The following is a 27,705-nucleotide window of genomic DNA, read 5'->3' on the forward strand; positions in this document are numbered from 1 at the left end:
TTTAGATTAAAATGAACAAACATTTTCTCATTTTCAAGCACTTTTATTAGGAAAAAAATATGAAAAAGATTGTATAACAAATAACATCTCTGAAGTTGGTCATACTTTTTTCAAGTTTAAATTGAAATCTGAAGGTTGGGGTTTTTTACCCCACGAAAAGAGAACACTTTGTCCAAGTAATGATTCTGTTGGGAGTCTCTTGTTTGTTTTGTGAATAACCAGAATGTCCATGCTCAGAAGTTTTTGCAAGTATCTACATGAAAACTTATGACTGAATTTCATATCCCAAAGGATCAAGATCCTGGTCCAGAAGTATCAGAGAAGATTCCCTCAGCTTCTGCAGAAGCTTTCGGAGTTCTTCTTTTGAAAATACCTAAGAATAAATAATAAGAAACCAAACATTATGTAGTTATATTTATATATAGAAATATATTTTGTTATATATATATATAAATACATAATATATATAGTATATATATGCTATTTATAAATATCACTGATACAAAAAAGTAAGTGGTGGTTAATAAAGTTACTATTTTTCCATTTGATTATTTATTACTATTTAAAATAGTGTGATAATCAGGCATTTCAGAAGGACATTTAGTAAGACGCGGGAGGTTAGTAGCAGCATACAAAACGTGAAGGGAGGCTCAAGATAGCTCTGACTCATTTTGGGAGTGTTTTTCAGGCTTTTGGATGCAAAGATGGCCATGGGTAAACCAAATGCTCTAAACCAAAACCTGCTTATATAGTGTTTGAAATTTAATGGAAATAAAGAAATCAATTACAATTCTACAGCTAAACTTAGAATCACAGAATCATTTAGGCTGGTAAAGACCTTTAAGATCATGAAGTTAAAATTCAATAGCCCCCATCCAAAAACTAGTAATTGTGGTACTCAAAACTGGTTGTCAGAACACCAGTCGTTATCCTCAATGTTTCAAAGCTAAAGTCTTTGATTCCTTAAGTCATAACACAAGGAAACACCTTTTACTACTGCAGTGAATGGGAAGCAATGAAGAAACTTAGGATGTTAAGGAACATATGGTGTCTTCGTCTCTATACAGAAGCTTTTTCCCCAGGCAACCCACAGAGGTTTAATGCAAGGCAGGCTGCTGGCAGCCCTGCCCAGCTCACCGTGTACAGCTTGTGGCGCTCCGAGGCCACCATGTCAGCGAGGCGCAGGCACTCCTGGTGCTGCCCCGTGCTGTGCAGCACCGTGTGCAGCAAAAAGCACATCATGGGCAGACACAGCTTCCGCAGCAGGATCATCTGGTGGCTTCGCTCAGGGTCGTCCTCGGCATCCTTACCAGAGCAAAAGAACACATTTGTGTTATGAAAACCTACCTTTAACAGGCAACTCAGCATAACCACACAATTGGTACTGTCGGAGGCAGAAAACTGACCCAAGCAGCCTGGAGTGGACTGTCAGATAGGATCTGTATGGTAACTAAGGGGAGCAAGCTTTAAATGCTCACAGCAAGGCCAGAGCCAATTAAACAGGAACACATGAAACTAAATGTGACAAAGGTACATATCATCTGCACTTTGTGGTCTGTGTCATGACATAAAAACTCATTTTACCTCTCTGACATCGACCATCCATCCACCATCAACAAAGAGCAACACATTGTACATTTTCTCCTTTGCATCAGCTGTAAGAGCATCCAAGAGGCCTTTCCAAATGCCATAATCCATCTGGCAAAGAAACAAAAAATAAACTACTGCAGAACAGGATAATTTCCAAGCCTATTTTAAAACAGACTGCAACAGGCAGTGCAGCTCCAATTCAAATTAGAATCTTCAGCTGGTGGCTAAAACTTAAAAGCCTGCTGCTAACAGCTATTTCCATCCTTGCTTTAATGCCCTGTCCAGAGAGTCAGACAGGTTGTTCAGAAGCAAAGCCACTAGAGGAAGATAATTTTAAACAACCTATTCTGCCATGCTTATAAAACAAATGTTTTATTAACTGACTACGGCATATTTTTACCGGCCAGACCTGCAAAAAGAACTTCAGTCAAAACAGAACTGCAACATCATTTAGAAAAAAAAAAAGGTGATAATACTCAACAGAGTTAATAGCAAAGTAAAGTGCTCACATTTACTAAAAACACTCACAATCAACACATAATATTAAACATTACATTACAATACTTTATGTAAAGCTGAGTCATCAAAAAAACAGAATTTATTGTGCAGTGGCCTTATTCTACTGTCTCACTCTCTCAACGTAAAAATAATTTATAATAGAATCCTTAAATAATATGAAATAGCAGTCTTCTACTGTGTTTCATTAAATTAGACTGCCTCTAAAACAAGAACGTAATGGTTTACAGTAAATAAGGTGGACTTCCACCTACCTCATACTTCTTTTCTTTATGTTCATGGGCCACTTTCTCAGTGAAACTTGCTTGTGGTAACAAGGAAGGCTTCTGTGGAGCTGAGTTCATGTGTTTAAACCATTCATTAAAGGTTTCATGGGCTTCCTGGATTGCATTGGAAACAATGTTTGGGTATTTTTGACTTATCTAATAATCAGAATGTCATTACATGCACAGGTTTAATGCATCAAAGAATCAAATTAAATTAAATCAAATGGACAAAGCTAAAGTTCCACCATCAAGGCAAAGCCACCAGTACTTCTAAATAATAACTTGGAATATTGCATATTTGAAACTCACCAAATAGGCACGAATACATAAATGTTCCCGGATAGCATTGTCATCTTCAGCTGGAAGCGGAGTATCCATTCCCTGCTCTTCCCACTGGTTATATATTTCTGCTATAGAGTCTTGGGGAATCTTCACAAACACATCTTTTGCAGCTTCGTGTTTCTTGGATGCTACGAGAATGTGAACTGGGTATCAGAGCCTTGCAATTTCCATACCTCATCTTCTTAAGCTGGCAAACCCATGCTTTTTAATAGACTAGATCCAAAGTTATAGCAAATATAGTGCCAAGAGACAATGAGAACAAAACCAACATTTAAAAATAAGTCTACAATATTTGTGAAGCTTAGTACCCAAGAATTTCCTCATGATTGCATTGCTTTGTTTAAGTGCTTCTGCCCTCTGTGCAGGATCGAATACGAGCCAGTCAATCACATCTATTTTCAGCTGATCCGCCTGTAAAAACCAACAAAGAGATTCACCACCATTTCAAGCCACAGCTGATGTAACACACATCAGATCTGATCAGGGAAATACACAAGTTTGGAAAGCATTACAACATAGTAACAAGGATTGCTTTATTCAAAAGCTTGTAAAATCTCTGCCATCTGAAATAACAAAAAATTAATTTCTAAGCATTTCCAAGATATTCAGAGCATCATCTCTCAACATTTTTTATGGATTATGATGTGTTTTCCTCAAATTTTAGTACAAAAATACACTGTACCAACATATTTTATAGAGCTCTTGCTATAATCTTCAGGGGTGCTGTGAGCCTGCAACCACAGTTTTCCAACTCTTGTGTGTAGATAAACTACCTTTTTGTCTTAGAGAGCTAAAACTCATACTGAACAGCCAAAACATTACCACAAATTTGCAAATGATCAGTTGCTTTCTAAACAGTACTTTGAATAGAGCCTATTAACATTACCTTGCTGTCCCTAAACAGCAAGTTGGATCCATTATTGGATCCAACCAATGCTCAGTAGCAGTGACAAGGAAACTGTCAGCAAAAGCAGCGTCTGCTGTAGCTAGAAATGCCACTTCAGCATTTTAAAGGTACATCTGAGATATAAAGTATTAATCCTCAAAAACTGTAGAGGCTACAACAACATCCTACTCCCAGCTACAACACAGGGCGCTGCAGACATTTCAAGGGCCTTATCTTCACTTAATGTTTGCATAGGGCAGGGCTGCTGGTAAGCACACACCCAAAGAGCAAGGAGAAGTAGAAACAGAGACACAGATTTGTGCAATATCCTCACTTGGTCACATGAAAAGTGCACTTCCTTCATAGGCTTTTTCAAGGCAATTTTCACCATTGTTGAAAGAAAAACATGGCTGAAATGTGGTCAAAACTCAGTAGCTGATGGCAAAGGGGACTATCGGCTCTGTGAAGCGCTCACCTCCGTTGTGCCCGCGTCCAGCACCTGGTCATGGTGGCTGAACTCCCCAGCGTCCTTCTTGCGGATGTTTTCAACAACAGTTTTTGTTATGGTCGCAACGTCCAGACCTGGGGTAAAAGAGAACTGTGTAAGAACTATTGTGAATTCTTACTTGACACAAACTGGATTTCAGACTCCAGTTGTTGAACTTATTCCTTACTACTGGTAATTCTTATCAGTCTGTTCACACACACATTGTCAGAGTAAATTATAAGCTTTTGCACTATGTAGTTTATTGTGGGTATTTTACAAGAACAAAATTTGATATAACAGAAAATATCAAATATGAGAATAAGATAACTAGTAAGTTTTTCAGTCTGTGCTGAAGACAGTATACAGATACATCTGCTAAGATCACTGATTGCTACAATTCTGACAGCAAGACTATGATTTGACAGGAATGTACCAGGAAAAGCTCAGAATAGTTCTTTTACAGATGCTTAAGCAGGATGTTTTATTTTTGAAACCTTAGCTGAGTTTAAAAGAAAATGACTGAAAAATGAAGTTAAGACACTGAAATCTGCAGGAAATCTGCTTCTTTACATATTCTGAGTGGCACAGAGGCATTGTCAAGCAATGGACAGTGTGCTGCTCCATTGTAATCCCTTCTAGTTTCATGTACAGGCCTGGAAGGAAGTTTACAATTAATGCAAACAACCCATCATGGCTAAGAAAAAGCATTATAAATAGGATAAAAAATTCAAGATACTCATAACCTTCCTAAATCCACAAAGAGGTATGTATTTTTATAATTAGTTCTCTGAAATAATACGACCATGTTAAGCTTCAGAACATGTATTTGAGACAGGCAGCTGGCATTTACTTCCTGGTATGTTTGGACATAACCCAGAGACAGTGATATTTAGTTTAAACAATTCCAGGTTAATGAAAGCACACAAATACACCTACTTGAAGAAGTGAGCAGCAAATTAATGTTATTTAACTGAAAAACAGAGAGACACGGGAAGGAAAGAGTATCATATTCACAGCTAGGTTTTGGAGCAAAAACTACTGAAACTCAAAATAGCCCAGGATATAAAATGATAATGGGACTATCAGGGTCTCTCACCTGCTTCTTTTGCTAATTCAAGGCAGTGGTGGCGTTGATCACTCTCAGTAACATCTTCAAGGAATAAAGCGTACTGAGCCACAGCGAGCTCTGGGGGCAGGTGGCTGACATAAAATGCTATTAAATCTGTGTACTTCTCAGACACCAACCGCTGCACAGTACAAAACAAACATACAGAATGAGAAGCAAATACATAAGAAGCAAATATATAGAAGATATCCACTAATATATAAAAAATGTATCACAGATATGCATACTGTATTCCTTAGTGTAAATACCTAAGTGTTTACACTTAAGTAAAAACATGTACTGGGTAAACTCAAAAATGTGTAACAAATTTACAATTAATTTATTCTGATACAGGAAGATTCCACTCCACTTCTAAACAAGAATCAATAAAACTGTCTCTTATTTAAGAACTGCTGACAGAGACTTTGCGTATTAGGCAAGCTTCCATGTGTCCCCTGAGAAAAGAGCATTAGCTGCACCATAGCTCTTATCATCCTGTAACCTTAAGTCTGCTTTTCTTCCTCCTTTACATCTAAATTACATTAGAGAAAACAAACATTCTGAAAACTTACCTGAATGTAGGTCTTCAGGACTTCAACAGAAACCTCCTCCTTATTGGAAACAAATATAAATTCAATTTTAAATCAGACAATGTGAAAAAAAAAAGCTACTTGACAGGCTATCACTATTAAAACAGACACAAGGTTATTTGCCTTTTTCTGCCTCAATAATTTACACAAACAGGCTCAACTGGAAGAACTGTTTCTCTTGGAGCATGATTAAAAAAAGCATGTCTTCTGATTCAAAGATATAGTGTTCCAAGGATTTTCTTTTTCAGCAACTGGATAATATAATCTAACTGGAATGTTACTTTTCACATGATTTTTAAATATTTCCATTTTATCGTATTTTTTAAATTAATAAACAAAATGCCAGGTACACAGATTCACAGATTACTACTGCAGTGTACTACATGCCCTGTTTTATTATAGAAAATGGTAATGTAACAGGGTATAAATATCACCTGACTCATCTGGAATAGCCTATACTAAACAACCACTAAAGTCCAAGTGCCTGAAATTGCTTTAGCCAAGACTCAAGGGTTTGTTCTTCTCAGGAATTATAATTTTAATTTCATATGTGTAAACTGAAGACCTTCATCTAAGCATATATATATATATATATAAAATATATATATATATATATAAAATGTATACAATCAATATACAATAAACGTCATATAAACTTGCACTTCTGCCTCTTCCCCATGAAGTCCACTGAGGGTTGATCAAGTAATCATACAATAAATTTATCTACTCCGAAACCATAAAGATAGAATCAACTGGTACAAATTCCCACAATGGAATTCATGTAGGAAATTGCACCTTTTTTGTCTCTTCTGTCAAACATATGCTAATGGCTAGTTCTACTGCACTTTAGCTTAAAGACCTACTCTTTAAGTCTTTAAATTTTGATTCTAGCTAAAAAATTAGTATACATACACACACACTCCTTTTATTTAGCTAAATGTTAACTGACTTCAAAACAAATTTCCCCAAGGAACTCAAGAAATGATTGGAAGCATGAATAAACAATAACTCAGAGCTGTATTTAAATCATATAATGAAAACACACATTTTCCCAAAAGAGGTTACATTCAGAAACTTACTTGATACATAACAGCTTCTAAATTTTAAAACAGTAGAAAAGGAGAGCCTCAAATTACTTGTGATACTGTCAGAAATTAGTAATTACAGCTGTGACCCATCTGTGTATTCAGCATAAACAGGCCAGGTAGGTAGTAGGCTATATTTACTTTATACTTGGAGATAATAAGAAATTTTCAGCTGGTACTAAGTACCTTAAGCAAGAGCATTTATGAGCTTAGAGCAGCAATAGGTACCATTCCAGTAATTGTCTATGAGAAAAGGTTATATTCAAGACATCTTGGCTGCCATAAGTAAGCCTAACACTGAAGTTTGACTCAGGACTTTTTCAATAAAGAGCTTCTGAGTAAAATCCACCATCCTCAAACCCCAATTTTTAAGCTCAGCTAGAAAGGAGGAGGATGGTTTTTTCTCTTTTAGGCTCCAAGATCAACAAATACGTTATTTAAGCATGCAGCTCCTCCTCAGCCTGGTAGTAATTTACCATCACTCTACGTCATCTATGTATTTGCGCACAAGCATTTCTACTTCAAAGACTGGCTACTGCTGTGACAGCAAATCAAGTACAGGTGAACTGACCTTAGTCTGCATACCCAAAGTGCGGAAAAACAGAATAAGATGTGTCATGAAACGAAGGAGGTGTCCTGGGAGCACACTTCTGTCTTTGGAAAGCCACCTGCTGACTTCTTCCATCAAACCTACAACCACCAAGGAAATGTCTGCATTAGCCACACCATGGAGAAAAAGAAAAAAAAAACACCTAGGAAATATTTCAAAATTATGTGTTTATTCAACAAATGTAATTAAGTCTCAGAAGTCTGACAAAACAGAACAGCACAATTTTGGAAAGATGTAGCTGTTTGGCTTAAAAATGTACTGCACGTATTCCAACATTTCTCAGAAGTTACAGCTATAGTCTGGCATGTATCCTGACACATTTACATGATTCCATTACTTCTTTGAAAACCACCTTGCAGGTCTAACTGTCCCTACAATTCTTGATTACAGCATAGCTTTAATGCAGAGCTTGCCTACCATGTGCTTCCAAAAATCCATTCATAGAGAAGTTTCTGGAAAGGTCCCTCAAAATAACGTAGTCAGTTGACAATAAAAACATCACTTAAAAAAATGCTTACCATCCACATCTCCAAGTATAATGAATTTCTGAATCACATGATAGTGTTCTTGATTCTCCTCTATAATCCTCTGGAGACAAAAAAAAAGAAAATTCAAACTTTGAATAAATCTTCTAGCATAATGTATGAAGAAAACAAACACATAAATAAAGCAAAGGTTCCTCAGGGGAAAAAAGCTATCCTATTTCAAAGGGTATTCTTCATAAAGAGCAAGAGAAAAGGCACTTGGCTCCACATCTAATTACAAGAACATCAACAACTGAAAGAAAGAACTGGAATACAGATCTATGCAGTTAATACTTTCATGGAAGACATCCAACACTAAGGGCTTTTTGCTCTGAAGAGGAGAATAAACAATGTTACAGATAAGATTTACAAAAATCACAGAAGTCCTGTGAAAGTTACTTCAGGAAGAAATTCCACCCTCTCCCCAGAGGAATTAATACATTAATGCATGAAATGCAATCCAAGCACATCTGTAAATCTGCTTTATGGTGAGCATTGCACTATGTTGCAATGGCAAATACAGCTGGCTGTATCTGTAGCTGACTGCATGTCTTTGTTTTAGCAATATGATAAATGCCATGTGTCCATTCCACCAAAAAAAGTAAGTGTAGTTTCAATTTAATCACTGCAAAATTAACCTGTAAGTTATGTATCCATATCTTACATGAATTGAGTATTTTGAGTGCTAAAAGTAAAGAAGTATCAGTCTAAGCAAATACGCTTTTAGATTTTGAAAAGCCTGTTCTGAAATACGCACCCAAACCTCCTGTGAGGAAAATGGAATGTAATCGATTTTAAGCATTTTATTGAAGTGTTGAATAGTTGATTTACTCTGTTTGCTTTGTATGTCTGAGAACATTTGACAGCTAGTTTGGCATATACAGGGCAGGGCAACAAAAAATCTGTATCACTTTTACTGTTAAGAGGTAGTAGCATGAAGAAAAATCTATTTGAATTGGGAAATCACACATTTTTGGGGATAGAAAATATGAAACAAATTAGTCATTGTGCATATTTGAGCATTTTAATAAAGAGTGCAGTAAAAAGCAGAACCCAGTGAATAACTAAAAATGGTAAGCAGTGAGGAGAAACACTGCAATTACTACGTACCCTTTTGTCTGTTGCCTGAAGTTCTTCAAAAACTTTTTCTGAAGTCCAGCTTCAAAGCAAGAAAGAAAAGACAAAAAATGTTACCTTGAATATTCCACAGATTCCATACAGGATGCTGTGTTGAGTATAGTAGCAGCATAATTTTACTTGACACTTACTTTGTTTCTAAATAATCTCTAGGGAGCTCTTCCATCTCCTCTGCAGTTACTACTGAGGTTCGTATTTCCTGCTCAACTAGAGTGTCCACCATGACCCTGAAATACGCCCAAACAGTATCTTCCCAGGTATCACAAACTGGAAGAAGCTACATATTAAAAAACACAGAGTAAAAATTATCAAGAGATGGAGAAACATCATAATCCAAACAGAGTAACTCTAATTTAAGATCAGATTTTCAGGCACCAAAGCAGTGCAGTAACCACCTTAAACAGCAGCCTTTCCTTGACTGAAAAGTTTATCATATATTTAATTAAGACATGTCAGTATTACAAACAGCATGTCTACTAAAGCAGCAATGTTTGCCATTTTTCTGTTTACTAGATCTTTAAAAGTACAGAAACCAGTAACTGCAATAATTCTGATGATATCACTGTCACATATGAGAAAGGAAATGCACAACTACTAAACACTGCTTAACTAAGGGGCTTGACATACCTGTTTGAGGTTTCCACTTAGGGCTGCATAGATTGCTCTTTCGTATCTATTAAACTGCTCCTAAAATAAACAATAAAAACACACACCTTTAAATTACAAAGCATTTAAGTTTTCTAGTCATTTTATATTTTATTAGAGATTAATACATTGCAAAATGTTCCTTTTAACAGATTCCAAGTAAAGTTGCAAAATCACAGGATACACAGGGAGCCAAAACAAGAACAGCAAGTGACTTTCCCTTCACTAGCATCCTCTTGTAACTTAACTGAAAAATTTACATTGACCTGGAAAGACAGCAACGTTTTCTCTTTCCCATTCAATTAAGTCAAGATGAAAGTCAGTGTCAGGGGTTTTACTTTCAACCAGAAAAAAAAGGCAGATGTTTCCCGAAAACATGGTGCTGATTATGTACATTTCTCACAATACATAAATATGGTATTTCAGAAGTCCTCTTAGAAGCATTAATTGTGAATCCTCTAAGCAGCAAAGACAGAGTGGGAATGTTTACTTAAAATCCCATTTCAGAGTTCAGAAAAGTTCAAACTTATGTATTAATAGAAAGAGAAGCAGCACTGTCTTACCTCTTCAGCCATGCGCCAGCAACTTATTTTCCAAATGCACCTGTATGGATTGCCTTCAACAGGCTCCAGCTCTTTTCCTACATGCAAAGAATAATTTAAAAAAATAAAATGAGGGGGAAAGGAAAAAGAAAGTGTTATTAAAAAAAGAGAATCCACTAATGTCTAAAAAACAGTGAAGTCTATTTTATTTTCATAGCACAATTTCAATCCCTTTAGGACTCTTCCTGAAATATTTTGATGCTTTTGACTGGACTGCAAGGTGGCTTTTCTGGGTAGTTTGGTGAATTTGTATCTATAAGTTACAGTAATTTAAAAACTTGGCTGCTATCTAGCTTTGAAAAACATAATGCTTTTGACTGTAATATACCTACAGTGTCTACATTTGGAAAAAAACAAAGTTAAGGGGAAAAAAAGAATATTTATATCTTAATCAAAGCTTCTTAAATATCACTGCTTCAGTGCTGCTATTTTGCATGCATGTGCACAGGCATTTATACCTGCATAACAAGGTTAGGCAGGCAGACTCAAAACAAAGCTAGGAGAGGGGTGTGACATGCAGATAAAAGCAACAGTCTATCAGGACTGGAAAAGAAGGAAAGCATTAGGCCGTTCACACTCAGTTATAAACAACACTTAGAATCATTCTTAAATTCCTTGCTAAATCCTGCAGTGTAGTGAACAGAGAGAGAAGCAAGGTACTGTGTAAAAAATGGGGAACCATGTGCAAAGAACCAAGGAGAAAAGTACTCTACAATTTTCAAATATTTTAAAAGCATCTCTTTCTCCTGCATTTATGTTTGCTGAACTTTAGTCCTACTACACCTTTCTGGAGCTGGGTACATAGTCCAATTTGAGTCTATAAGCCAATGTGTGCCAGGTGGCATAAGCCAGATGCCGAGAAAATACAGACCCAAATATTATATGGAGGTGGAGAAGATCTGTACAGAACTCTGAGACATCTATTTCCTAGTGAGTACATTTGACTTTAGGAAAAAGAGTGGCTTTAGCATGTGTAGATGGATTCAATGAACTTACTTTCAACTAAAATAATTTCATGTTATTTTTCACATGTTCAACAGACACAGTAAAATATTCCAGATACCAAAAAAGGCTCATCAACTGAAAAGAAAGAACTATTTCTCTTTGTCACAGACAGATACTATGAGATCTTAGTATTTTTGTATCTGTCTGGAATGTACTTTGGAGCAGATACCTCCATTTATGTTAGGATCATGATACAATTTCCAGCCTTCCAATGTTGCAGCTCTCCAGGCCTGACCACATCGTTTGCATAAGCGTTGTGCCTGAAAAATAATGCATTTTCTCAGCAACACACTTCAAGGTTTCTTCTTAAAAATGTGATTATCATTAAAATAGCCAATTTGCGTAGAGATTCTATGTGAAAAATAAGTACAGAGGAACTTAAACTCAAAACGACTGAAAGATTTCAAAGCAAATGTCATCTTTCTTCACTGAAATTTTTAGTTTTTCAGTCAGTATTTACAGCAACGTAAGAAATGTGCTACAGCCTCATCTTTGTTAGCTAGACAGCTGTTATACATCATTCTGGTAATTTAGTGTCAAGCACAGCCCTTTTGTTTAATCGTTGTCTTCATGCAGCATCTACTTTCCCAGTTCTCTTAGCCTTCCCAACTTCAACTGAAGTTGCAAATTTCTGCTCACTTTGCCCTGCAGCAATATGCTCATGTTCCCACACCATCAGAAAATGAACAGATGTGCACCATATTGGAACAGAATATGAGCAAGTAACCACAGTCCTCAGTTAAGGTCTCTGGCACAAGAATCTCAAATCCCCTTTCCTCCCAATTACTCAAATATCATTATGTAGGCACGTCTGATACTCCACTGATGATCAGAGACACAATTAGGAAGCTCTTTAAAGTATTCTGTGTGTTTGTCTTGGCAGTATTTAGTATCAAAACACAACACTGAAAAAATATCATCAAACAATCCAAACACCCAAAACTACTTTTTTTCCATAACATCTATTCTACACCCAAAATGACTTCACTAAAAGCAAATTTGATTAAAACGCTAATCTGGCAGTCAGTATTGACAACAAACTGAAAACTGAATCACTACAAGCCAAATGTAAATAGATATTTTAGTACAAAGCTTATTGGCTTTAACAGTAAGATATTTATGTTTATGTAATTAAAACTTACACTACCTCATCTGTCATTCCTGCTCTGATGAGAGTGAAGAGATACTTCAACAACCTTGCATCATCTTCTTGGTCCAAATCATCAAGTGGCAGTTTCTGTCGAATAGGAGCATCTGGATCCTGCAAGGAAAAAAGTCATCACTCATCTACACAATACCTCTATGTCTCTTCCATTAACATCCTGCCCTGTTTCATAATTTGGAGTCACTTTTTCATGTTGGCACAACAATCTGTACAACCCATGTAATACTGAGCATGATGCTTCTGTTTTTCCTCTGATTTCTTTCATTCCTCTTCTGTCACTGTTTCTGTCAGAAGGAGTCAATGCAATTAATTTACTCCACTGCCTTGTTATTTGCCCCAATTTTCTTATCTTCCATCACTTCTCACCTTCAAACATCCTTTGCCCTTCTGTCTATCTGCCTACCAGACTTTCTCCTCCTCCACCTTCTATCTGAGAAGGTTTTTCACAACAGCTGCACTTGCTTCTACTTAATCCAAAGAGATTTTCTAAAGCCAATCAATACCTCAGATCACTCCCCAATTGAATTAATCTTCTACGGCTGCTTTGCTGTCACTGAGGCAGTTCATCACCTCGTTCTAATGGACAGTCCTTTCTTTCCTTGACTTCTCTCCTATTAGCTTTTATTATAGAGCTCTGAAAGTATTGAATTAGGACTTGACTTCATTTTACTAGTTACTGCATAAAGACAGCATTCCCTTATCTGCAAGGACTCCCAAGGAGTTTTATAAACTTTTCTGGTTAGGAACAGGAGTTTGTTTCAGACATAAAAAGTCAAAATAAAGCCATTACTTCACCAAGTAGATCACATGTACTTGTGAGGGAGGGTGGGAGTATGGAAGTGATTGCTGAAAGAAAACACAAGTCCACAGTGGTCCTGAAAAGAATTTTTGAGGTGCTCAAAATTTCTGTAGCAATTTTTAGATACTATAACTATTTTTAGACAGCACAACTCTCTAAGAACTGGTGGGAATCTGTGAAGATAGCATATATACTCTCTCTAGCCCATTTTGAAGCCAAGCCATAGTTTTATATAATACTTACCAATTCTGTTACCAGAGGACGAGAACTTCCCATGTATGTACTTGACTGTCGCTGCTTCAGGGAGTGTAGTGTGTTATCCCTGAAAGCAGTGAAATGTTTTACAGAAAAATATATTTTTTAGCAAGCATCTTTTAATAAGACAAATATTGAAAGATATATTTTGTTTCATGCGTATGTTTACAGAACCAGACACTTGGTTTGGTTGATGTATCAATGGACTCTGCTAGTGTTGTGAAAACATAACTCTTCACAACAAGTACAATATTTGAATTAATGCACATACATTTGATTTCTTTCAGAAGCATCTGTTATTTCAATCATTCATGTTATTTCATGAATGTTCATATTTCATATGTTATTTCAATCATTCAACTATTAACTGATTTCTGCATAAGTGAATTTTCCCCTTAGCATTCACTATAGAGTCAGTCTGGGACAGAAATTTAACTGAGAATAAACACACAATTCCAAAAGACTGTATTCACCAGCCATTAAAAGCAGGTTTATTCCAGGCATCTAGCATTAAAAGGTGGCCTTTGGTCCATTCTGCCATAAAACCCATCAGTGATAATAAAGGTGACAATGCTTCTGGTGAAAGGTCAATGACACAAAATGATAAGCACTTAGGCAAAACTAAAGCCAGACAAAGATTAAGTTAAAATGGTTTCATGGTTTTTCCTTTCATCTTTGCCTCTCAAAAGGCATTAATTGACTTCTGAGATTTACTTCAGTGGATAGGTAAGAAGTCTCAATTTTAACATGCGTAAATTTAAAGAAAGGAAGTGAATGAAGAGAACAATCTTAAAAAACACTTCAAGAGTGATTCTGTGACTCTGAATCTTACACTTGATGGGAAAATGTATATAATCAAAGGAAATCTGAACTCACCAATATACTGTTTTTGCATAAAACTCAATATTATCGGAGAAGTCCCCAATTTCATCCTTAGCAATGCTCTCTAGCCAATCCACCACCAGCTGGAATAAATTTAAATTGCATTTTTAAATCAAATATGTAACAAAAATACTTTTACTGCCTTCCTCTCATCTCTGGATCCACTTGTTATCTAAGTGGCAACTAAAAGGCTGAGACATCCAGAAGACTATTCCACTTGCATTTTAAGTATCCAATATAAAGGTGGTTGGCACTTGAGCTCTCTTTCTCGCTGGATACTGCAGTTTAATACATGGCTACTTAACAGCTTATCAATCACGAGCAACAGTAACAGATGCTGAAAATAGGAACAGCTCTCAGTCTTTCATCCTTTACAAAATAGCCTGAAAAACCTTTCTGATCTTTAGCAACTATGGAGCATGATTTTTATGCATACAATTAATACACACTTGAATGAATAGTTTAAAAAAGTATTAGAAACAACCCCAAAAAGTGCATAGACTATCAGTGTTATGAACATTTAATCTATTTGCATTCTCATATTAAAAACTTTCCATCATACCTGACTTTGTCGAACAAGTGAATCTTTCTGAAACAAGTTGTCTACAGTTGTTTTTTCACTAGCAGTTAAAGCCTGTTTAAGAAAAAGCTGATTATTACTTCAAGGAAAAGAAAATTTTCACAAAACCAGAAATATCAAATCGAACTAATTCCAAAATTTGCTACAACTTCTGTATGCTATCTTTACCCTCTCTCTTTTTAAAAAATAAATGCCTTATACATTGTTTTATTTGATCTTTTACATCCAATTACACTAAAAACTGTAAAAATGAGACTTAAAATATAATTCACAAATAAATGACTACAGAACCACACAGTAGATTGATTGATTTCTTCACTGCCTGCATATTATCTTGAATCCCATTTGTTACTTTAAATTAAAAAATAACATTTTCCAAGGTCATACACACATTTAGCATTAAAAAGTGTGAAAAACTTTAACAACCCCAGGGCTCTGACCCTTCTATCTGATATCCTGCATTAATTTAACTTTCACTAGATTTGCAATAAAAAGAGAACAGAAGATCATTTTCCTAAAAAACACAGCTAGGAGGAAACTGGGTATTTTTGGCACAACAGTGTCTAACACTGACAACTCAGCAGTGCAAATACTAGGGGAAGCTATTTTTTGACTGAGAAGAAAGATCTGCAATCATAAATTTTACACAGGCAGAGTCACTTTACTTATTGTTTCGTTTTTGCTAAGCGCATTCTGGCAGCAAAAGCTGGAAGCACTGTATTGACATAGACAAGCTGTTACAGCTGTAACAGGAATGTTAAAAAATTTGGATTTCTCTTGAGATAAACTGGAATCGGGACTGCAAAGGCTGGACAGCTTGAGACCACATGTTCTTCTTTTAAGCAAAGCAAAATTACCTCTGACCTATGGGAATGTCACAGCTACTGATGCAGCTTTTAAAAATAAATAAATAAATAGTTATTTCTAGTGAATTTAGGGTTGTGCTGTGCAGAGCCAGGAGTAGGACTCAATGATCCTTGTGCATCCCTTCCAACTCAGGATATTTATGGAAACAAAACAAAGAATAGTTTACAATAATTTTTACACTAGCATTCTCTCTTTAGAACTGAATATTTACTCTTCACAACAGATGAATTGTCTTGATAAAAATCAGTCTAATTTTTCACTTTTGAATTTTGAGTGACTTCCACTTTGAGATTGTAAAAGTAAAATACAAGCATTTACCCTATATTTTGCTTATTTAGCTTCTTATATCACTTTAAAAATGCCAGGAGTCCATACTTACAGTGATATCAAATGCAGTTTCATCTTCCAGTGCAGACTGTATTCTGTCTCTAGAAATAAAAGTGCAAAACACTAAAGATTAAAACAAAAGCTGAGAAAATTTAGCAAAATGCCTAAGTATAAATGCTTAAAAACACTTGACAAAAATGTTCTTAAAAATACTAGAAGTTGCAAAGGTAGTAAGAACACTCTTCTTTACAACTTTCATTTTTGAAAATAGATAATTAATAGACAGAATTTATATCAGAACCTACTTCTATAAACAACTTATTAATAGGTACTTAATTGCTTGACACCATATTTATAAACTCATTAAAAATTTATCCAAGAAAGTCATCTCAGTACAAAAATGTAGTACTGTGCTTTCCAAAGGAATTACCTATAAATTGAGGACAGCAGTCTCCAAGTTACCATTTCCTGCTTGAGAAGCCACAAGACACTGGCAGTTTTGGAAAACTTCTGCTGTCCAGGAGTTGCGCGATAAACTATTTTCCCTAATATATTCACCTGTGGGAAATAAATTTATACAAAGTTAATATTGCCCATTGGTGTATTTTATCCTAAGCCATTACAGGAATCTTTTTATTATCCTGAACGTTTCCAACAAATGGGTTTGATTACCATCTCTTCAAGTGATGATTTTATTCATATAATAATACGATGATTTAATTTATTTATACATGGGAGAAATAAGTACATTTTAATCCATCTTACTAATAATAGCATTTATACATCAGCTAATGTTTAACGCCACTTGCCACTTTCAATGGAACAGCAGTCAGATGACAATTTTAGTATTCAGCAAGCTACACCATGGGTATTTTTGTGCCAAAGCAGTGTTTGAGGAAAGTGAGATGCCACTAAATGCTGGTGCTCAGTGACTCATAAGCTGGAAGATTTAAAGTATGTATGTTAAGCACTGTGACTTCACAGCAGTACTGCTTTGGGAAAGGAATGGAAAATAAAGTAAATAAAAACCCAAGTAACTACTTACCTGACTGTTACAAATATTTTCATACTCATCCACAAGATCGAAAATGGTAGTTGATGTATGCTTCAGAAAGGAATGCAGAAAGTCTGAGTACATGCTCATAGTAGCTAGGACAGACATGAGAAGAAACAGTCATATTAGCGAAGCACAACTTGGTAAAAAAGCCCCTACTGGACTATGAAAACATCCTTCTGATGACAAGACTTCTCATTTTTGCAAACTTATACAAGTACAATGATGATACGAACTATCTCACAAACTCAACAGTATTTATCTAAGATATACTGAAGCTACGAGCTATGTCAGTTATAAAACTTTTGCTGTAAATACACCACCTGTAAGAAATTTAACAGCAAACCCATTTGTGTATCTCCACAAAACTAATCCAGTTTGCTTCCCACATCACTAGAGCATCACATTTCTTCCATCAAAACAGGTTCCGCAGAAAGCACAAACTCACAAAACTCCAATAGAGTGGAACAGTGTGCTTATCTGAACTTTTAAAACTAGACTGCTTTTGACTAAAAAACACCAACAAAATAATATAGAAAATTTTTAAAAAGGACATGTAGATTTATACCCCACAAATCAGAACTGGGATCAATTATTAGTAAAACTTTAGATTGTCTCACCAGCTTCCCCAGGATCATCCTCACGCAGCAGCACAGTGACATCTTCTGTCATATTGGACATGTCTGCATTTACAAACATTCCTGTCTGCTGAGGTGAGAGCGCCATTGTCCAGCTACTTTCATCCAACTAAAACCACAACAAGAACATAAAGAAAATAAATTATAATCTCAGACATTACAAGCCTAGCTACAATTTTTTCCTTCTATATAAATAGTATATAAACAGAGAATCCTAAAAAACTAATAGCAAAATAACTGCCTTTATGAGGACTTTATGAGGACTAGCTTAACACACATGGTGTATTTGGAGAGCCCTCATAAACCTCAATTATTCCTCCCTGCATCATCTCAAAGAACAACACAGTAATAAATAACACCAGCAGTAAGCAGCAAGAGCAGTACTAGCAAGCTTGCACCACTCACAGCTTGTCTTTGGAGCAAACAACACAGAAACACTAAACTTGTAGCTTCTTATGTTTCACAGGGACAAAAGAGAAAAAGATGCTGTCCTCTAACCATCCTACCATTGACAGACTGCCAAAAAGTCCTGAATTTGGTAGAATGAGAGGAGATTTTCCTCCTGTTCCCAGGATGGCAGACATATCTGATGGCTTCATGGAGCTGCGATGTAATGCAGTGCCTGAAAGAGAAAGAGGCTTTTCTGAAAAGAGAAAGTATTTAAAGCTACTCTGCTCTATCCAGAAATTCCAAAAGAGATTTTTAACAGACACTGAAGTACTTATGAAGTGCAGATAGAAGCCTGAAAGCAGGTTGTATATATGCACCAAATAGGCAATGTACCTTCAGTTACTAGCGTTCATTGTAAGCACACATGAGCATGAAGAGCAGTACATCTCCACTCATTCTTTCTTGGAAATTGGTTTCCAAACCCTTAAAGCAAAAGGCAGCCCAAAGGTGTGTCAACTAGAAAAGATTGCTCAGGACCTTGTCCAGCTTTATTTATCTCCAAGGACAGAGACTCAATAGACTATCTGGGCAACCAGTTCTAGCATTCAACCACCATTAGAGTAAAAAAAAAAAGGTTTTTTTTTAAATGTCCAAACAAAATTCCTTATATATGCTGTTGTGCCTATTGCCTCTTGACTTTTCAGGGCACCAAGAAAAAACTTGGCTTTTTTCACTCCATCCCATCAAATGTTTATATATATTTACAAGATCTCCCCCAACCTCTTTCCCAGGATAAACAATCCCAGCTCTCCTCAGTCTCTCCTCTTATGTCAGACACTTCACGCACTAATCAACTTTGTGGGCCTTCACTGGATTACAGCACATCCATGTCCTTCCAATGGATTGTTATTAATTATTAAATACAAGCACATAAATCCTTTAACTAAACAGTAAGCAAACAAGCAAGCAGTCTTACCTGGCTGGTGAAGTAATGAATTAGGAGTTCGGGAAAGAAACTGGCTTTTAGGAGTCATGTTTCCAATAGTGTCATCCAGGGATGTAAGAACTGATTGATAAACAAGTTAAGAAACACTCTCCTAAACACACTTTTGGATCTATTCCAAATGACTGTGACTACTTGGAAAGGAAAAATATTTTGTCATAACTCAAACATTATGAAAATCACACATCTCGTCTTTAAGAGTGTAACAGAAAGTTTCATAAAATGTTTCATAACCTTAAAGGCTGGAGGGTTAAAAGGGACACCACAAAGTGAAGTTCAGAAATATGAACACAACAGGAACTCCTCACAGCGGCTCAGATCAAAAAGAATCCTTCTGCTCCATGCTACATCAACCATAACAAGAAAATCTGAGTCTGAATGCATTTTTAAAAATGTTCCCTTTCTTGGTTCCAAGTGCTCTGTTGCTCTACTTTTCCTCTTCCTGTCAGCAACCAGGTTCAGTGCTCTAGGTGTGATTTACTAAGAAGCAGTTGTATAAGTTTCAGTAGATTGTATAAGCAGCATTCAGAAACATTGTGATTCTTAGGCGCAATATAATCAGGGCAAATATCTCACCACCTTTATTTCAGATGCAAAACCCAGAAGAACAAGCAACAGTACTGGATTCCTTTGCTATCATAACCATGAAAATAGCATTATCTTAGCTGTCAAACTATATAGTGTGTGTGTGGGGTTCCTTATTGTAAAAAAGCAGGGGGAAAATTTCTATGGAAATTTAAATCTATGTCTGTGCACTACTCCCACTATTACAGTGAATGGAAAGTTAAGATCATCATAATACTCTGATACTACAAAAATAAGCATAAAGCCATAAAATTAAGATATAATGAAGAAAGCTTATTTTTCTTTTTCAAAAGCTCAGAAATTGAGTCATCTATGTCTCACATAGTTCTCTGGGTGGACAACCACCTGAGTTTATACATCCAGGAAAATAAAAGCAGTATTAAAAATATACACACCTGGTGAACACAGCAGTTAAAGACAAAAATTCTTCACAGAAAAAGGATACTAGAAACTCTTTTCTGAGAGCCTTGCTTCCGTCCAGGTCTGACCATCTCTGGATCGTGGGGGGATGGCATGTCTTCAAAACCATTTCTACAAAACAGCAACGCAGACACAAAACAAGCAAGTGAATGCAAGCAGGACATCCAAGATCTTATTGTCACGCCAAAGTAGCTCAACAACCAGGAACCTTGAAGTGTTAGGTCATCTCCAATCTTACTACTTATGTCCAGCGTCCTCTGCAGAAATTCAGCACTGCTTATTAGCTCAGGGAAACAGGCCTTCGTGAAACCCAGACTTCGTTCCTCCTACACCATAACTAACATTTTACTATTAAAAAAAAAAAGCTAGTAAAAGATGCAACAGTAGGAAATACAATTTTGAACTGAAAAAACTAAATTGAAAGAACGGCGTGATCTCACTAGAGGCATTTTTCCTTGGGCTAAGGCAGTCACCGCAGCTGGCAGAGCTCAGTCTTTCCGCAGGGAAAGCCCCGTTCCCAGTCCCGGGGAGCAGAGACCCGCTCCCGGTGGGCTGCGGGGGCAGCGCGGCCTCAGCAGGCCTGGCCAAGGCCCGGCCTCGCGGCCCCCGGGCATCTCACGGCTCCAGGTTAACCCAAAGATACCCTCAAGAAGCAACAGCCAGACTTAAGGCTCCCGGGTGACAAAGCGCCTCCGGCAGGCTCAGAGGCGCCGCAGCCGCTGCGTTTCGCCGCCCGCGCTGTGCGCCCCCGCCCCTCGCTGCGGGCGCGTCCGGCAGCAGCGGGCCCGGGCAGGGGCTCCGGCCGCCGCCGCCCCTCACTGTCCTCACCTGTCCATGGCCGCGGCCCCGGCGCGCCTGGGCCCGGGCTCGGCCTTCCCGCCGCCGCCAGCGCCGGCCCCTGCCCCGGAAGGACACGGCTCCTTCCGCCCGGCGCCCCGCCCGCCCCGGGCCCGGCCCGCGGAACGAGGGGGAGCGGCGGCGCCGGTGCGGGGCTGCTCCCCTCGGACAGGGCGCGGGGCCGGTGCGGGGCCGCTCTCTCACAGTGCCCGGGGCCGGGGCGGGGCCCGCGTTCGGGTCAGAGCTTAAGGGAAACAACCCGCAGTGTGTCTGTCAGGCGCTGTCGGGGTTATCTCGCCGCACAGGAAAGGGCTGATCAGACCTGCCAAGGGTTCCGTACGCGTTCGGCCGGAGCAGCCGCCGTCCCGGCCTTGGCAATGACGAGTTTGTTTTCACCGAGTTGCAAACGCGCCTCTGTTTCTTTCCCGTTTCTCCCAGTGTAATTCATCTACTGGCACCAACATTAAAGGGTAAAGTAAGCACCATGCAGGAACACTCAACCCTTCAAGGCTGGGCAAACTTAACAGAATTATGAAATTATCTCTCCCTTCCCTTCCACAAATGAATTCAGTCTACATTTTAACTACAGAACAACATCGTTACTACTTTGTAAGTACAAACGCCTGTGCAACAGACCGTGGTTCGTTTCGTTGGCTCTGGGACAAGGAAAACTGTCCAGTCTTTTCACGTAGACAGGGAAGTTCTGAAATACACTTGCAAGCACTTGGGTATTTTTAGGGCTACAGCTACAGAGGGGTACTTGAGGCAAATTAGACAGAAGGATACACCTGACAACAGCTGCAGAAGGCAGCAGAAGTGAGAGATACTGTCTGAAGTTCTCCAGCTTGCTTGAGATACTGACAAAATACCACAATGCCCAAGCACAGGGTCTCACTGAAGCTGCCAGAGCCCCTAACTTCAGAAGGCTTCACAAGAAGAAAGCTGATGAAGACTGGGTATGCAGAAATACAAGCAAGCAGAAGATCTACAGAGAGTAGATTAGTTCACTCAAGAAATGTCATTTTGGATTAAAAAAACCGCAACCAACCAGCCACCAAAACCAAAAAAAACCCAACCAACCAAACAAAAAATGGTTCTCCCCGTCTTGAAGACTCAAGAAAGCACAAGCAAAGGCAACAACCTTCATCATGACAGAAAACTAAAAGAATGTTAAAGGAATTATTACATCCTAGTTCAGTACTTTGTATTTAATAGAGTTTACCTCACAATATATCCTACTGAAACAGTGTAGCATTATCGCCTCCAGTGCAGTGGGAAACTCAGAGTAATGCACAAATCAGTATCTGGATCAATCGTTTGCTAACAGCTCACACCCTCAGGCTCGCCCTGCCTCAGGGCAGAGAGCAAACAAGTGAGAAACGTAGTGATGACAGAGAAGATACTTCCTTTGTGTGCCGTCTCAGGTTGATTCAAACCAATGATAAATGAGAACAAAGCAAAGGAAGTAAGTCTGAAGAGAAATTAAGAGGACAGGATGCATACTTGAAAAAAAAAACCCCAACAACAACAACAAAAAACCCCAAACAAAAACAAACAAACAAACAACAAAAAACCCAAAAACAAACAAACAAACAAAACCAAAAAACCATACCCAACAAACCTGTAAAAGATTGAAAGACTGGGGCCTTTGAGAGAACTTGTCTTAGAACGTACAGCCTCTCTTAAGTACAGACTGGGGAAGTACCTTAAAGTCTCCAGTAAGGGGGAAGGCAGGGGGAACTGGGTAAAAACCTGGAGGTGTGTTTCAGTACCTTTTGACTGGCATCCCATTTCATATTCATCTACCAAGATGGAAATAGGGGGGAAAAATGAAGAAAAAAACCCCTGAAAATCTCATGAAAGCATCTTACAGTTCCAAGAAGCAGAAGGGAACGCTTTTTTTTTTTTTTTTTTTTTTTTTTTTTCAGTCAGTGATATAAAGGACTCTAAATTCAAATTCCTAAATCTGTCCTAAAGGTTCACATATTTCCATCAGATACATTGATCTTAATTCCAGTTGTTACCATAATATCAGGGGAAGTAGCAATGCTCCTTACTTAGAGGCAGGACACCCTAAGATGACCCTGCAGGCAGCACAACTAACACAGAAACCTGGCGTATTTATTGCCGATGCCTAAGGTTCCTCTGCTCCCTCCTACCTTTCTGCAAAGTTAACAGCCTACAGGATGTACTAGGTTAATTTTAACTTAGTATATCCTGAACTTTAAACACATAAACTAACTCAAAACTCCAGTTACCCTTTACAAAGTACGTTTTAAGACACCTCAAGAATTAAATAAATTTTCGTAATGCCCTGCTAAGCTGCATACATGCCATCTGCATATACAAAATTGTTAATTTGTAATTACCAAAACCAAGAGCTCAACAAAATTCACGTGCAACGTGTGACAGTAGCACAATTGCACTCAGTACAAAGAAAACTGGAAACTACACTATGCCTTGCCTTTTTGCAAGAGAAGCAAAAAGGTTCATGCTTTAGCCCATCTTTTCTTAGCTGAAACACATTCCTGGAAGTGTGTAAATTTATTTTTTTAAATTTAAATGCATGGAAACTTTTTAAAAACTAATCTCAAGAATTTAAGTAAAGTGTTTATGTGATTGCTTAGTATTTAGATACATGTTGACACTCAAAATGTTTGCTCAGGTTCTTAACAAAACAAATTGATTCTCATGTTCTTTCTATTGAGGCAGCTCAGCTAAAACCACTTTTTAAAATTAAACAGGAAAAAGAAAGAGACAAATTTGTAACTCATTTTATTTGTGTCTGAAAATCATGACAGTACTGCCAAGGGTCTTTGTTGCTATTGGGTGCATTACAAGCAGTAAACTCAGCTGATGAGAGCTGGGATTTCACATGTAGAGATTTTCTTGTACTTAGTATGGGAATGAAGCTACTGAGTCCTTCCTACTAGATTTGGAAGGTTAAAATGCCACATAGTATGAAAAGGTAAAGTATACTGACAAAGAAGGAACTGTAACATCCACTCGGCTTTCACTCAGTATTCAAGATTGCAGAATGCCCCATGCCTCTAAGTTCATGGTAAACAAAAGACATTACATTAATTAATTAGAAATGACAATGATTCGCAAATGAAGTTCACCCCAGTCACAACTTCAAAGAAAAAAAATCCTGGTAATAGTAAACTTTCCTAAAACAATGAAGCTGTAGAGCTTGTTGTTTGGCAGAATTAGGATCTCTCGAGACTGAAGTGAGTACGGTGGAACTGTAAAGACATTCTTTTATCCGTTCACAAATCTCTCCCTAAAGAACAACTCTTTGAAAACAGGAACTCACTCTCTGCTTGATAACTCAAACTTCTGAAAATAAATGGTTTTGGAGGTTATTTAAAACAAACAAACAAACAGACACCCTCCCCCAAAACCCCAAACACAGAAAATACAGCAAAATCCACATATATATGTTGTTTGAAGCCCAGATATTGAAACACTGTGAACAAAATCAAGACTACAAAACAACTTTGCTTGTCTTTTAGTTCAAGACTAAGAATGTAAAGTTTTCTACAAATATAAGTATCATTCCAGAGTTTACTTTATAAAATGGAAAAGGTAGATAAGGTTTTAGAAAGTTGTTCATAAGCCTTTGAAAGAAAAGCATAATGTGCTTGAGATTCAGAAATAAAAACCTTATTTAGTAACTCTGGTACTCTAATGCTACCTTAGAGAACAACTCACAACTGCTTTTTTGTTATATATTTAAAATCAACTTTTTATTTGTCTTTATTCTCCTCCCCACACACAGGCAAAATAAAAGCAATAAATTGAAATATAGCCTAATGCTGTTGGGACAGCACTTTAAAACTGAACAAAAAGCTTTTTGTCTACACTTGGCTGCATCATCAGATTAGAATTTAAAAAGTGCTACACAGCTGTAACAAAGAATATTTTTGACCATTCACATCTAGTATAACTTTTTACTGTTGATATGTCTAAACTGAAGTCTATCTAGAACTAGTACAGTATTGTAGCCAAACTTCTTCCCAACTAACCTATTTTCAAAACTGGCAAAGATTAGAAAAATTAGGAAAAAAAATCATGTTTGATTCATCCAGTTTGTTGACAGTATTTTAAAAGAAGAAAAACTATCATCTTTACTTTGCTACTTACACCCGTAAGAAAACTGCAATTCTACTTACAACATTTTAATCCAAATTTCAAACTCCTGCCACCTTTCATTTCTAGCATCACAGAACCAATATGTCTTATGAAAGAACTGTAATATCTAACTCCACAATACTTTTCCAGAATTTTAAGTCTCTTATGCAGGAGAGCAATAGTAGTTTGAGCTTACACTTAGTTCATTTGGACATCTGAAAACATCTTGCAATGTGTCAAAATAGTCTTCTAAGTTAAGCAAGTAACATTCATTTCACAGAATAACTTGAGAATGAAAAAGGATAAGGTAAGATATAGGAACTAGGATAAGGTAAGATATAACAGAAATTTACATTGCAAGGAAAGAGTCTTAATATGAAGAGTGCAATTCCATTAAATAATACTTTTGTACTATTTTTTCCATAGAAGGCTCAGACTTCAAATACTGACATATATCAGTTTCAGATTAGAGAGGAAATAAAACAGTGTACACTGTAAGCATAAGCTAACTTTACAAGCAGTAACATGTCTATTAACACCAAATTTGCAAAAATGCCTGCATTAGTTCTCAAAATGTGAGTTATGCATGTTTTCATCCAAAGCTTTAGGAGAAGTGTTCCGTTTCTGTACAAGTAGTTCTAGCATGAACTTCTTAAGCATTGGTACGGAACGGAATTGTCCTTGAGATACGTAAGAGTTTGTTCAAAAATCTCGGCAGACAGGATTCTTTTCTAGAATTGATAACTGCTTACATAGTTCCAATTCCCATGGGGAACTGGGTGCTCACTTCCTCAGTGGGAACAGCTTTTTCCACCACAATTATTTAGACACAAAGAGAATTCTTATGTGTTTTTCTTTACACTTCATCATTTCATTAGCAACATTTTGTGAAGCATCTTCCCTTTAACAACTGGGACACTGCTCCCTTGAAGCTCGCCTAAATTTTCAAGACTACCAGGGTTTAGATGTTACCTAGGTTACAATGTGCAGGCTTTACACATCTGACATAAGTTCTAAATTCAGGGAGGAGGGAACATATTTCCCTTCTTTAGCACGATCTTTAGATGTTAAAGCCTAGAAATTCTGAAAATTTTACTTCCTTAGGGTTTTGATCCAACTGAATACCTCTAATGCTGAGGAACAGAAACACCAAGAATCCTTCAGTACAGAGCTTTTTAGGACGAAGCCTGATCTTCCCTGTCAATAGTATTCTTTGGCTGGACACCAAGATCAGACCAAGGCCCCTTCTATGATTTTTTAAAAGAATTTTCTCTCACTCCCACCCAATGCCATCTGTACAGCTGCCTGGAAAAGAAACACATTAAAAAGACCAATAAAAGGACAGCCAGGACATAAAAGTATTACAAGACCTGAATAAAAAGACGTTGGAAATGAAGGGAAGAAAAATTCTGATTAGCTCACTGAAGAAGGTGGGTACCTAGTGAAAAAAGAACTAGGGCATCTAGTGCTCCAGTCTCCTCTACTCTGGGGACCAAGCAGGATGAGGATCATCACATCTCACGGTTTCTAATGATAAATGAAAAGGAATTTCAGTCTTAAATCTGGCTCTGCACAGCAGAAGTGTATTACTTCCATTAAACAATGATGATGACTGATGAAACTACCAAGGATCAGCTGGGCTCCTTAATTCACTTGGAGCAACATAAACTATCTAAAAGCCTACCAGTATTAGCTAACCTAATCTGATTGAATTTGCAGGAATGAATTAGAACAAGCTCTCTGACAATTCTGTGCCAGAGAAACAGGAGGTACCAAGTATCTGGGTGTGACGTTAATTTTCACCAGCACAGTCAAGATCAGGAAATCATCTACAGTCCATGCATTCCACTTCTCAGTCCAACACTATTAACAGGTATTTCAAGTCTGAAAAATTCTACACTCAATACTGCAAGAATGCTCTTCTGCAGATTTCCTTAAAACGAAACAAATAAGGTTTGGTTCATGCAGAAAAATCATTCTGTCTCCCAAGATTTTTTTTTTTTTTTTACCAGACTAAGTAAACTACTACAATTAATTCTCCCTGGAAAGAAGGAAAATAGCAGGCAACATATTTTCAAGTTTCCAAAACAGCCACTGATGGTGTAACCTTTGAAGACAGGTATTTTTCTGTTAAACTTTTCCTTTTGTTAGAGCTTGGAATATTCCAAGTCCAGAAATAAATGGAATTTCATTCAGTCAGAAATTCATTCATACTAACACATGGGATACTATTAGAAGAAATAGCTATGGCATGTATTTGTCAGAAAACAAAGACATAGGGGTTCTTCTTCATCCTAAGATGTATGAATCTGCACTGTGCAAGAGATTTAAAAATCAATATTTACTAGCACTACTAAAACACAAAACATTCAAGTAGTA

At 37.3% G+C, this 27,705-nt stretch overlaps 1 protein-coding gene across 1 annotated transcript; it reads right to left on the reverse strand.

The window, feature by feature from the left end:
- Positions 1-33: 33 nt before the first annotated feature.
- Positions 34-21,238, reverse strand: NUP107 (nucleoporin 107). Its single transcript, XM_083858898.1, has 28 exons — positions 21,184-21,238; positions 20,381-20,466; positions 19,324-19,413; positions 18,464-18,579; positions 17,940-18,066; positions 17,311-17,414; positions 16,696-16,823; positions 16,318-16,366; positions 15,054-15,125; positions 14,486-14,574; positions 13,598-13,676; positions 12,538-12,651; positions 11,560-11,650; positions 10,347-10,423; positions 9,766-9,825; positions 9,270-9,415; positions 9,112-9,160; positions 7,996-8,065; positions 7,439-7,557; positions 5,765-5,803; positions 5,184-5,334; positions 4,076-4,182; positions 3,023-3,125; positions 2,682-2,842; positions 2,361-2,486; positions 1,585-1,698; positions 1,138-1,305; positions 34-373 (listed from the first exon to the last, which is right to left on the reverse strand). Exons 1-28 carry the CDS (start codon positions 21,189-21,191, stop codon positions 266-268), a joined length of 2,751 nt encoding a protein of 916 aa, XP_083715024.1. The 5' UTR covers positions 21,192-21,238; the 3' UTR covers positions 34-265.
- Between the last annotated feature and the right edge of the window lie 6,467 nt (positions 21,239-27,705).

The sequence above is a fragment of the Zosterops lateralis genome (genome assembly GCF_965231275.1).
Source record: "Zosterops lateralis genome assembly, chromosome: 4".
Taxonomy (NCBI): Eukaryota; Metazoa; Chordata; class Aves; order Passeriformes; family Zosteropidae; genus Zosterops; species Zosterops lateralis.

Bases quoted from the DNA above. Each gene is read 5' to 3' on its own strand.
- NUP107 (XM_083858898.1), bottom strand. The intron at 7,558-7,995 runs GTAAGCATTTTT...TGGTGGTTGTAG, and splicing joins TATACTTGGAGATGTGGATG to GTTTGATGGAAGAAGTCAGC. The intron at 2,487-2,681 runs GTGAGTTTCAAA...AATGCAATCCAG, and splicing joins TATGTATTCGTGCCTATTTG to GAAGCCCATGAAACCTTTAA.